A 12,758-nucleotide genomic window follows, 5' to 3' on the forward strand; every position below is an offset into this window, starting at 1 on the left:
TGTTTTATTAAAATATTGAACTCATCTTGCCTTTTGTTATCATTACTCAGATTATGAAAAATAGCATGAATAATTACAACTTTTGCTTTAGCATACTGTGCTGTTTGACATTATTCATCCATTTCCATAATATTCTGCCTAATCTCTCTACATGTTTTTCCTTCTGTAAATGATAAACATTTAGAAGCTCTCTTTTTTTCACCTCAATACAATTACAGATTATTATACATTTACTATTCACAGACACTGAGATCTGAAAGTTGTTATTTAAGCAAAGACAAGAGAACTAAAACTAATACTTAAAGAAGAAAGAGTAGTTAAGAAGCCATATAAGAAAAAGATCATGTGTTTAATAGTACTGAAGAATACACAGCTTGGAATCCTGAAGGGAACAACTCATCTCCTACTAAACACAACAAAAATAAATGGAATCTTCCACTTGGGTGAAATTGAGTTCTGAGGAACAGCAGAGACAGAGCTCAGTTAGTTATTTTGTACCTGTGCTCTGTGACATTCATTTATTTCAGCTAATGGGATAACTTAAGAGCAAACCTGTTATTAGCTTTTCGTATTAGATCTCAGTGCTATGTCATTTATTAAAATATACTAAAAGCTTAACAAGTAATTTATAAAAGAAAATTATAAGAAACAATTGTTATCAGGATAAATAAAATTGTTTACATCAGTCAAGAAATCAACAAGTGACATTACGCAGATGAGTACAAGTTTCTGGAAATAGAAAATTACTTATTAAACACCTTTTTGCTGAATTCTCATGCCTTGTTTTCAAAATGCTCCATTTGAGATCTACCTGCACCCCCTACGCAATTATGAAGCATTTCTTGCTTTTCTGATTTTAAAATTAGTAGGTAGAGAAAGAGAATGTTCTGTGATATAACAGATTTAGTCTTTCCCAATTATAGCAGTATGCAAGAAGTACAGACAGGCTTTACAGATGCCACAAACCACCATAAAATGTTTTATTCCTCAGATTTTCAGGGAAAAAAAAAAAAAAAGAACAAGATTCACAACTGTTTTAAGCATTACTTCTCTACAATGACATTAGCATCTGACACAAGCAAGCGAACTCAAGGAATTAGGGTAAGATAAACATATTACTCACATACTGTTGAAGAGCTCTCGGTATGTTTCGTCACCTTTACCTTCCGACATTAGGCTGTCCAGTTTGTCAATCAGTTTTGCTTCCACCTGCAACATATAAGTGTGGTGTAAACAGCTTCTTTTTCCTTTGATGAGATTAGAGAAAAACGAGGGATGATTTGTTTTTATGTAAGTGACTTTGCTAAATGCCTGTCTTAGAATTACTCCTCCATCATGTAAATCTGACGATAAGTCACTTCATCTCTTTGAAGCTGTTGCCATTCCCCAGGTTTGTGGGGTTTTCTTTTTTTGATGGTGGGTTTTGGGGTTTTTTTCTGGGTTTTTCTTTCTTTTTTTTTTTTTTTTGAGGGAGGGAGCTAATTTAAATTGGGCAACGTGACTTTAAAACTACAGGCTGAGTAGCATTTGCTGCTGCTAAGGCAGCTATCTATTTATGGAGTCAGACAAAAAGCACACAGCCCAAATAAATTGCCTGAATTCTTACGGCAGGGCTGTAAGCACAAGGCATTTTCTTAGACTTCAATAAAAATATCATCTTTTCTGACCTGCACACCACCCTTTATAAAATAATTCTTAGAAATGTCTGTGCTGTTCAGCACACTTGAGGGCTCAGATTTACTTTCTCAACCTTCCTTACCTGCCAGTGAATTTGGTTAGAAATCCAATTTGCTGGACTTACATATTAGCTATCAAAGAAACTTATAGTACATAGCTGGTAGCTAATGACTCCCTCAACATAATTTTAAGTGTATTGATTATGAAAAATATAGAGGTTAGGCTACACTGCCTTAATATTTCAAGCCTCCTTTTTAGCAGTAATATATTAGCAACCACAAATCTAGAAAAGAAAGCAAGCTGTTGTCAAGATATTTTATTAGAGAATAAATCTATTACAATTTCCATTTAAACTGAAGCTGAAAACACAGAGACACAGAACAAGTGGATTTTTTCCTTCTCACTCCTTATTAACATTTCTATGGTGATTTTTAACAATAACCTTATGTATTGATAGTGGAAAGCTACCTACTTACATCACATGCACTCTTCTGTTCTTAATAGTTTGTTTTGTGTTTCAGTCACAGCTCCCACCCTAAGCATTATGATTGCCTAGGAGTAATTCAGATACTTCTGCTTTCCTTCCTTTGAAGCAGCAGGGAGGAGGGTACTAAGAAATGGTTTGAGGCAGTCTGAAAGAACTGAGTGGGAGCTGCAGAAGCAGATGGCACACTTGATCGTTCCTTCCTAGCCCGTTAAGAAGGTGTCTGAGCAACATGAATACTTGGATCCTTACAGAAGAGTGTTCCTCAGAAAGACCATCTTATCTTTTTTCATACTAGCCAGAAGGGAAGTTAGTTGAATACTACCTAACCAGTAGTCTGTACTGCTGTAAAGCAGAGATGAAAAACCACCACAATGAAATCAGCCTTGTTTGAAGATAACTCAAGTCTTGTTTATTCACTTCAGCAGGCCACAGATTTTATCCATCATCTTACATTACTAACGTGATACCATTAATTGGAGAATCCTACCACCCCAGCAGAGGGTAAAAAGGAAAAACCACAGTGATCCCTCTCCAACAGGTAACTTCTCCACCCTGAGCCACCAATGGTCAGGACCAGTCCTCTCTGAACTGCTTGAATTTCAGTCCTGTTTTATAAACAGTTTCACATACAGTACCTGTTTAAAGTTGCCACTTCGCCTTTGCTCCCAGTCCATCATGTCATGGAAAATGGGAATCATTACATTCCTCAAGTCTGGCTGAGGGATCAAGGTCACTTCCAGGAAGGGGCCAATCAATGCTGGAATAAAGTGAAGCTTGTGTTCCCCTAAAATGAAAATGAAAATGAACATGAACTTGAATGGGAATTGGGTGTCCTGTGAGCCATCAAGCGATCCAAATACTATCTGAAGAATTTTAAAAACCAGCACACTAAATGCTGATTTATCTCACGCCTATCACAGCATGGGCTACTTCTTAAGACGAAAAAAGTGAAAAGCTGCAGACTGTACAAGACAAGGCCCACATAACTTATCAGATTTTATTATGTAATACTGATTTCAGGAGTGACCGTTATCTATATCCCAAGTTAGTCTTCCAGAAGGAGAACAGAGAGAGACAAAGCACTCTTTGGGTATTTCACTTATTTTTCACAGGCATGGGCTCGTTTCTAAGCTCTGCATTCTTGTGTTTACAAAAGAGTTAACTGTCTGATATCCTTTGCTCATCAAAAAGAGTTATGTACTTTGATTTTTACCTATCTTTAGTTTTGTGAGAACAGAAATGTTAATACCTGTTTTTACTGCAGGAAAGAAAAGATGTGACTCAGCTGTTCTCAAAACATCCTGCTTTAAAATCAGTGCTGAAACGTCTTCCAGTAACTCACCATATTCTACTTAGCAGAAAACTAAGTTCTGTAGTTAATGTACTGACTTTCCAAGCTTTCCAATTTAAGTCCAGTCTACCTCTGGATATGCAAGTGGGCAGTCATCCTTGCTTGATACTCTGGTGTCTGCGCAAAGGAAAAGCAGAACTCCCTTTGCTAGAAACATCCTGAGATGCATATCCATATGAAAGCAAGGTGACTGTACAAGGATCAAGGCTTACGACTTAAAATACTGACTAGTGTAATACCAGTTATATGAAATATCCTGAATCCAGTTTTTAATTGGACACATTACCAGATGAACTCCATATGGTACCCCACAAAACTCTTCTAAAGGCATCATGATTCCCTCCTTGCCTGTATACCAGGTTTCCATTCAGCAGAAAACAACATGAGTGGGGAGACAATGCACACTAATGTCTTAGCCTAGCATGCAGGAGTGAGTCCTTGATATATCAGTTTAGAAACACCCATCATGTATCCAAATAATTGAGAGGGACGCCTTAGAGTGAGTAAGCAATACTAAATACTGTAAGTAACTAAAATATGCCACACAACAAACATTAACAAGCTATTAATAAGCAAGTATTTCTTACTTTGAGCATTTCTCTTTCTAGTACAAGCTGATCAGAAAGATCAGTTTTTTACAACTACATATCTTGCTGGGGAAAAGATGGAATTGAGATGACAGTATCTCATTAACCACCAATGGTATTTATATCTTTAATGAGCCCTTTAATGAAGTGAACTATTGAATAATTGAAATACAAAGATGACAAATGTATTGTCCAAATCTTCTACTCAGCTTTGATTTTTCTATGCAAACAGCTTTTAACTGCATTTCTCTGATGTTCATACTTTCAAACAGTTTGCAAGGTTATTACTTATAAATATAAAAATGTTCATAACTTTATATCCAAGCATATATTTTTCTCATGCTGTCCAAAGTGTCATTTATACATCAGTAACTGATTTGTTTATGCCTTTATATTCCAATGCAACTAGGACTCAGGGGAAGATTTGATGCAAATCCAGTATCTCAAGAGAGCTTCAGAATTAAGATATATGTCTGTTCCTTAAACTGTCTGGCAACAGATCTAAAATTGTGAACATAAGTACATTTCCAGGCATAATAATTCTGCCCAGCAAGAGCGGTAATTTCTTTTTTAATTTTCTCTGATGGCATTCTTTCAGTTCTCTCTGAAGAAATAGGGATAGATCAGATCAAGGTTCAGAAAGGTTTGTATCAAGGCGCAGAAAGCTGAGTTTTGCTATAAAGAAGGGAGCTACAGATGCCTAGGGTTTTCCTAACCTTAATCAAAACTTCATGTGAATGTAGTTATCAACTCTATCACTGGCAAGTGTATTTAATAGATAAGAAGTAATAACTGGTTTGCGTTTAATGAACTGATGATGATGTGTCTAATTACTTACCTAAATTTTGCCACATGCTGAAGATTTCACATCCCATTGTTACCCGCATATCACCATATCTGCAATGTATTAAAACGGTGAAAGATCATTTAAGAAAATCAAGTTCATATATCATTCTGTGACACTGTTAAATGAAATGTCTCATTTGAGGTCCAAACAAACGACTCTACAAGTGATGATTTCTCCCAAGTTTTTGCTCTTTCAATGGTACCAAGCTAAAACCAAATTCCTAAACCCAAGCTTGTTTGCAATATTGTCAGAAGTATTGGTTCTTTCTCAATGCTATACATCAGTAATAGCTGTGAAGCAAAAGTTGGGTTTTTTTTTAATGTGAAAACAAATAGCTTTGCTCTAGCTTAAAGAAATACAATTAACTCATACAGACAACAGTGATGTGCCTGGCAGAAACACCTGAACAAGTGTGAATCAACTTATGCAAGAACTGGAAATTAGTGTTGCTACTGCTACCATATGGATATTTTTGTACCAGTATGTGAACCAATTTTGGCACTTCTACAAAGGCTACAAAAATAGCTCTGAAGACCTATACAAAGGGCCAGAACCAACTCCCCTCATAGACTGGAAATACTGTTATTGTTATATTTTCAGTAGGCCTTTTTGCAACCTCTCATGTCTTACTTTTTGGAAAGTGTTTAATCTATTACAGATTTCTAGAAGCTGACAGCAGTACTTACTTTTCTAAAACCTTTTTCTTCTTCGAAGGTGTGAACATCTCCAGTTGCAGACATAACTGGTTTATAAAAATGACAGCGAGAAAAAAGTAGGAATCCCATATCTACAATAAACATATGGCATTTGGTTATTTCATTTTCTCAGTACCACCATTTAATGACCACTCAAGATGCACACTTTCAAATCTCATCACTTGTTTCAGTCTCAACTAATGAGTTACTCAACTGTTTTTGACTAAATTACCTTGCATTGAAATATACTTTTCACCAACTCCACAACGTTTATCAGAAATACATCTGTTTTACATGTTCTACATCTCTTAAATGTAACAGTTTGAGAGTTCCAGATAATTTTTTTCATCCCTCCAAATCAGAAAACCTTAAAACCATTGAAATATTTGGGGCATTTTTAAAGACAAGAGTACAAAAAGTTATGCCTTTAAATCCAAAACAAACAAAAACAACCCAAAACAATCTGACACCTCAGAAGTCATCACATAACAGAATTGTCATTCTTCAGCCTGCCCTACTTTATAATATTCTTTGCAAGTCTCGCTGCAGGCTTCACTGGGCAAAACCGAAGCCAGGCTTTGTTAACATATTGCAAATATACAGATGTTTTGTGCACATGTGTAATGAATCAGATGTTGAATCTTCTATTTAGAAGATTTAAGAGAAATTTAAAGATCATTTAATATTAATTATTTTAACTCAATATAGATTCTTCATGGCAGGAGGGAGAAAGAAGTGTATGGGAAGCCCTATTCCATACACTGCAGTTCTGCAGGATAGCAAATTTAAGGACATAGATGCCTACAAGCAATTCTTGTATCAGTTTTAGGCCCTGAACTTCTGGAACTTTATAAAGGATAGGTTTCCTCATGTCCAGTTATGACAAGTAGATAAATCTGCATTCCTGTCAATTTCTGCAACAGGAGTCTGGATTTTCATAGAAGCATCCACAGCTCTGTTGGAAGTCCATAGGAGCTTGCTGTCTTCTCTAGGAAGGAAGTTCTGCACTTTTTATGAAGAAGCAATTAGACTAATGCCTTTTGGTTGGGCAGAATATTCATTCATGTTTCCATGGGAATGGGTCTTTTAAGATGTATTACTAGGTCTTCTCATCTGAATCCTAGATGCATCATTCTGTATTTCACAGTTTATCATAGGTGCCGTATCTCGCTATATGAGGTACTCTCTAACATCTTTAACTACATTCACCATGCAGTGTCATAATGTCCTAATTTTAATTATGCAGCATGTTAATTGGTCTTGAGAGAAATTACAGAAATGCAAATCGATATTTTTGACAAATTTGCATTGATTAAAAATGGAATAATTTTCCTACAAAGAACTTGAATAACAAAATGAAAAATAAAAAGAAATAAAAAAAAACCAAACAACCCACCAACCAAAACCCAAAACAACCCATAGCTTTTTAAAGACTTTTAAGTCAGTCCTGCATTTAGGAAAAAAATTAATCTCTGACCACTTGAAATTGCTGATTTAGGATAAGTTGTAGCTGTTTAGATGCTGGAGCTAAATTTAATAATAAGCTATCAATGCACATGATGATGTAGGAGCTACTTCAACTACCTCATGTTGAACACATTTACTCTACCTTGTAATCAAAGTTTTCGTTTAAGAAGTTTTTACGAAGGGCATCCGAAAGGTACAATACTGTAGTAATGATCACACTGGGAAGAAAAGAATGAAAAAGAGTTTTCATTAAGTAAAAATTCATATTTAATACTCAGAGCCAGACAATTTTCCAATGAAGAAACAGATGTAGCATGTAGGGTGGCATTAAATACTACATTTTAAACGTATACAGAAATCTGACCACTAACAGCACCTATTGACAGAAAACATGCAGATTAAGAAAAAAAAAACAAACAAATGTGTGTGATGCAAGAATGTGTGCTGAAAACATGTTCTGTATAGAATACAATTGCTCAAGAAGAAAAATCATGAATTTTGTGCTGCAAATACTGTTGATACGAGATTTAATATACATTTTGTCCTGCTAGCACTGGTATATACAGTTGGGCAATTTACTTTCAGCTTCCCTGGTACTGAAAGTATGTGTATTTAGATTATAAATATCAAATATCTAATAATTCCAATACTGACAATATTGACAGCCCTATGGACAAAGAGCCTTTTTAATGACAACAGATAAATGCAAAACTGCAAGAAAGACCTGCTTCTAAAGATCTCTATTCTGTATGCTACAAATGGTCATGCCTTGCCCTACATTGACACCTGCCTCAATTATATTAATCTACCTTAGATAAATATATACAACCCCAAACCTTTCACAGTGGTTGTCATCAGAGGTCATTGACAGCCTTGTTCATTGTATCAACCAAGTTTGGTAATCTACTGAAACAGAACATCCTTAAAGATTATTCAAATACAACTCATGTCAGTGATTCAACCCCCAAGCTAACCTCTGCTTAGTGCACTCGTGACTATCACCAGATTTAGTTAAATCAAAAATTATTTTTGAAAGCTTACAGGGGAGAAAACCAGACAAATATAGCATGATTTTTTTCACTGTTACACTCATGTATTTTACAACAATCAACTGTATAAAGATCTTCTGAGGAAAAGCTTATTTCTATACATTTCATATCATTACCATCTATCTACTATTGATACATCTAATATTTCTTTGAGCATGGCTCTTGACCTGTATGTTGTTGCAGTGCTTAATTTCTTAACCCCTCCATACTTGATATGTAATATGTTTCATCTTCACAACACTGAAGAATTAAATGTTAACCAACCCACCTAGGAGATAAACTCTATTATTCTTCCAGCATGTTTGACAGATTTCAAGTGTATAAATAAAAAATGGCTAAGTATTATTTAGTGTATTACTAGTTGAAATGTTTGCTTCCATTTCTTTACTTTTAAAATGACTGTCCCTGCCAAACTTTACCTTCTGGTTTGATGTGTCTGAACACCTGTAACAGCCAAGTCTGAGACTGTTTTTAGAACACTACCTGAGTCTCAAGTGTCATTCATTCCTAGTTCCATTGCTCAAATGTAATTTTCACGCATATTATTTTCACAACAATTACATGTACACAACAATGTACAATGTACATTGTAGCTTTCCTATCCAAGCAGTGTCTCATGCTTAGCATTCATCTGTATGGCTTAGTCCACTTTTCCACCAACAGGGAGTTACAGTGTATGTACAGCACTCCCTGTTGCAGCAAGGAAGACAAAGCAAAATGTTAACAAACTGCAATATAAGCAAAGCTAAGAATCAAGACATGGATAAGAAGGGAGTCCTGTCATTCTTGTTATTGTGCATGACTTAATTTACAGCCCATATGTTTCACAAAATGGAAACAGTTTGCATATTTCAGGAAGCTGTTCTGATAGAAAAGGTCAGATTGTTGGAACTCTTGCTATGTAAAATTTCAACCTAAGTCCAAAGTAACAAATCTGTGAAAATTTGTATGCAAGAAAAAATTCCATAGGATCTTAAGAACTGCAACCATACTGCCAGGTTTACATTATGTAGCTCTGTTTATGTCTGAGACAATTCCTTTCTTGTCATATTCCTTCCATGGCAGGTCAAAATGAAGAGAAATATCTGCTTCAGTTCTTGTAAGAAGGTGATTAGAGGAGAAAACTTAAAATGCAAGTTTTAGGATATATTTTCTAGAATGTTCCTGAAATAACAGAATAATTGCAATGGTATTTCTTGCTATAGGCAACAAGCTCAGGTTTAATTTATTTGGTAAGCCAAAGATATGACATGGATTAGTTGATAATCAGTACAGATGGGTCTGTAGTGAAAGTGTGTATGTTGTAGACAAAAAAAACTCAAAACGTAAGACTGAAGATAGAAAGACGAAACCATTGGTTTTGACCCCCAACCTATTATTCTGAACCTACAATGTACTAAAATCAGGTGCATGGAAAATATGGCTAAGAACAGTAGTTTTCTTTCCAGTTTTCCTACAAGCAATGTAGGTTATATTAAAAAAAAACAAACAACAAAAAAAAAAAACAAACGTAAAAATACATGAAGCAGAGACAGCAGCCAGAGGACAGAGGGACAGCTGTCTGATCTGGTACAATACTCACATTCCAAATTGCTTCCCAGCCAACAATTTCAAAACAACAACTACAACAAAAACACTTATTTGAAGTCCATTTGAGTACGAAACTAGAAAACACTGAGTTTGTGATAACACGTGCTTTCATTCCTCTTACCACCTGCCGCAAATTTGTTCAGAACTACTGACTGTATTACAGGAGAAAACCCTCTGCTTTCAGCTACTATGTGGGCTCATACACAGATTGCTAACCCAAGGCCCTTGTTTGCAGAGTGGGTTTTCCATCAGATTTTCAGAGCAAACTTTTATGCAATAATCTGTTTGAACAGTCCAAAGCTGCTCCCAGGCTCCACAACTCCACAACAGCAGCTCCACAATTGGTCTGCTGCCTAGCCTGCGCTCTGGCAACCTGTTTTTGTCTGGGCAGCCAATGGTAGAAAATGAAAACTTTCTTTTTCCATTCTGATTTGGGACAAACATGTAACATTCTCATTTCAACCTTTGCACAGTGAAATCTTCCTTAGCACAGATATGTTTGAACAGAAAAAGAGCTTCTTTAATATTACATAAATGAAATGCACCTAGAGTCACATATGTCATAGAACCATAGAATGGTTACAGTTAGAAAGGACCTTAAGATCATCAAGTTCCAACCCCTCTGCCATGGGCAGGGACACCTCACACTAAACCATCCCACCCAAGGCTTCATCCAACCTGGCCTTGAACACTGCCAGGGATGGAGCACTCACAAACCCCCTGGGCAACCGATTCCAGTGTCTCACCACCCTAACAGGAAAGAACTTCCTCCTTATATCCAATCTAAACTTCACCTGTTAAGTTTTAACCCATTATCCTTGTTCTGTCACTACAGTCCCTAATGAAGAATCACAGAATCACAGAATCCCAAGGGTTGGAAGGGACCTAAAAAGATCATCTAGTCCAACCCCCCTGCAAGAGCAGGGTAACCTACAGTACATCACACAGGAACTTGTCCAGTCCCTCCCCAGCATCCCTATAGGCCCCCTTCAGGTACTGGAAGGCTGCTATGAGGTCTCCACGCAGCCTTCTCTTCCCCAGGATGAACAGCCCTACTTTCTCAGGCTGCTTTCATACAGGAGGTGCTCCAGTCCCCTGATCATCCTCGTGGGCCTCCTCTGGACTTGTTCCAACAGTTCCATGTCCTTTTTATGTTGAGGACACCAGAACTGCACACAATACTCCAGGTGAGGTCTCACAAGAGCAGAGTAGAGGGGCAGGATCACCTCCTTCGACCTGCTGGTCACGCTCCTTTTGATGCAGCCCAGGATACGGTTGGCTTTCTGGGCTGCGAGCGCACACTGAAGCCGGCTCATGTTCATTTTCTCATCGACCAGCACCCCCAAGTTCTTCTCCACAGGGCTGCTCTGAATCTCTTCTCTGCCCAATCCATAGCTGCGCCTGACCCAGGTGTAGGACCTTGCACTTCTCATGGTTGAACTTCATAAGGTTGGCATCAGCCCACCTCACAAGCATGTCATGGTCCCTCTGGATGGCATCCCTTCCCTCCAGCGTATCAACCGAACCACACAGCTTGGCGTCATTGGCAAATTTGCTGAGGGGGCACTCAATCCCACTGTCCATGTTGCTGACATGGTCCCAACACCAATCCCTGAGGGACACCACTCGTTACTGGTCTCCAGCCGGACATCGAGCCATTGACCACAACTCTTTGCATGCGGCCATCCAGCCAGTTCTTTATCCACTGAGTGGTCCATCCATCAAATTGATGCCTCTCGAGTTTAGAGACTCGAGAGGATGTCATGCAGGACAGTGTCAAGCACTTTGGAGAAGTCCAAGTAGGTGACAGCAACTGCTCTACTCCTGTCCATCAGTTCTGTAGCCTCATGATAGAAGGCCACCAAATTGGTCAGGCAGGATTTCCCCTTAGTGAAGCCATGCTGGCTGTCACCAAGCACCTTGTTGTTTTTCATGTGCCTTAGCATGCCTTCCAGGAGAATGTGCTCCAAGATTTTACCAGGCACAGAGGTGAGACTGACTGGTCTGTAATTCCCTGGGTCTTCCATTTTCCCCTTCTTGAAAATGGGGGTTATATTTCCCTTTTTCCAGTCGTCAGGAACTTCACCTGACCGCCATGTTTTTTCAAATATGATGGCCAGTGGCTTTGCAACTTCATTCGCCAGCTCCTTCAGGACCCGCGGATGGATTCCATCAGGTCCCATGGACTTGTGCACGTTCAGGAGGTTCTTAAGACGGTCTCGAACCAGATCCTCTCCTACAGCGGACCCAAGGTCTTCATTCTCACAGTCCCTGCGTCTACCTTCCAAGACTCGGGTGGTGTGGTCAAAGCATTTGCCAGTGAAAACATAGGCAAAGAAGTCAGTAAGAACCTCAGCCTTCTCCAAATCCCATGTAGCCAGTTCTCATGATAGCTTCCAGAGAGGGCGCACGTTGTCCCTAGTTTGTCTTTTGTTTGCAATTTACCTATAGAATCCCTTCCTGCTATCTTTCACGTCCCTAATCAAGTTTAATTGTAACTGGCCCTTAGCTAACCTGGTCCCTAGCTTCTCAGAAAACATCCCTGTATTCTTCCCAGGCCACCTGTCCTTGCTTCCACCTTTTATTAGCCTCTTGTACATATATCTATTGTTACATACATATAAACTTATTCATACATGCATACCTATGTATAGATATGCTTTTTGTGACAGACTGAAGGTCAGGTTCAGTTGTTAACAACATTTTGTATTACATAAAAGCAAGAACATTAGCAACACTGTATTACATAAAAGCAAGAATTTTTGTTCATTGTAGGAGTCTCAGACTCCCACACCATGGGAGCTAACAGAATTCTTCAAAGCAGTCATAATGATGAAACTAATGCTAATTTGATGTCTTCCTTCACTGTGCATTCTGTTTGAGTTGCTTTTTAAGAAATAATAATAATGTCTTTCGGTCATCAGATAACCAAAAGGGCTCTCTGTTGAAAGTTGCTATATCGAGCTCTCAGTAGATACATTTGGAATTTAGTATAAAAACCATAGCAA

At 37.9% G+C, this 12,758-nt stretch overlaps 1 protein-coding gene across 3 annotated transcripts in view; it reads right to left on the minus strand.

Annotated features, from left to right (window-relative positions):
- DOCK4 (dedicator of cytokinesis 4) overlaps positions 1-12,758 on the minus strand; it is a 265,386-nt gene that overhangs the window by 41,717 nt on the left and 210,911 nt on the right. For all 3 annotated transcript variants that reach the window (XM_065695089.1, XM_065695013.1, XM_065695172.1), the window contains exons 28-32: positions 7,254-7,329; positions 5,636-5,736; positions 4,941-4,999; positions 2,800-2,948; positions 1,124-1,209 (exon numbers count right to left, since the gene is read on the minus strand). In XM_065695089.1, the coding sequence (XP_065551161.1) occupies positions 1,124-1,209; positions 2,800-2,948; positions 4,941-4,999; positions 5,636-5,736; positions 7,254-7,329 (471 nt within the window). The remainder of the gene's footprint in view (positions 1-1,123; positions 1,210-2,799; positions 2,949-4,940; positions 5,000-5,635; positions 5,737-7,253; positions 7,330-12,758) is intronic.

The sequence above is a fragment of the Lathamus discolor genome, chromosome 1 (assembly GCF_037157495.1).
Source record: "Lathamus discolor isolate bLatDis1 chromosome 1, bLatDis1.hap1, whole genome shotgun sequence".
Lineage (NCBI taxonomy): Eukaryota > Metazoa > Chordata > Aves > Psittaciformes > Psittacidae > Lathamus > Lathamus discolor.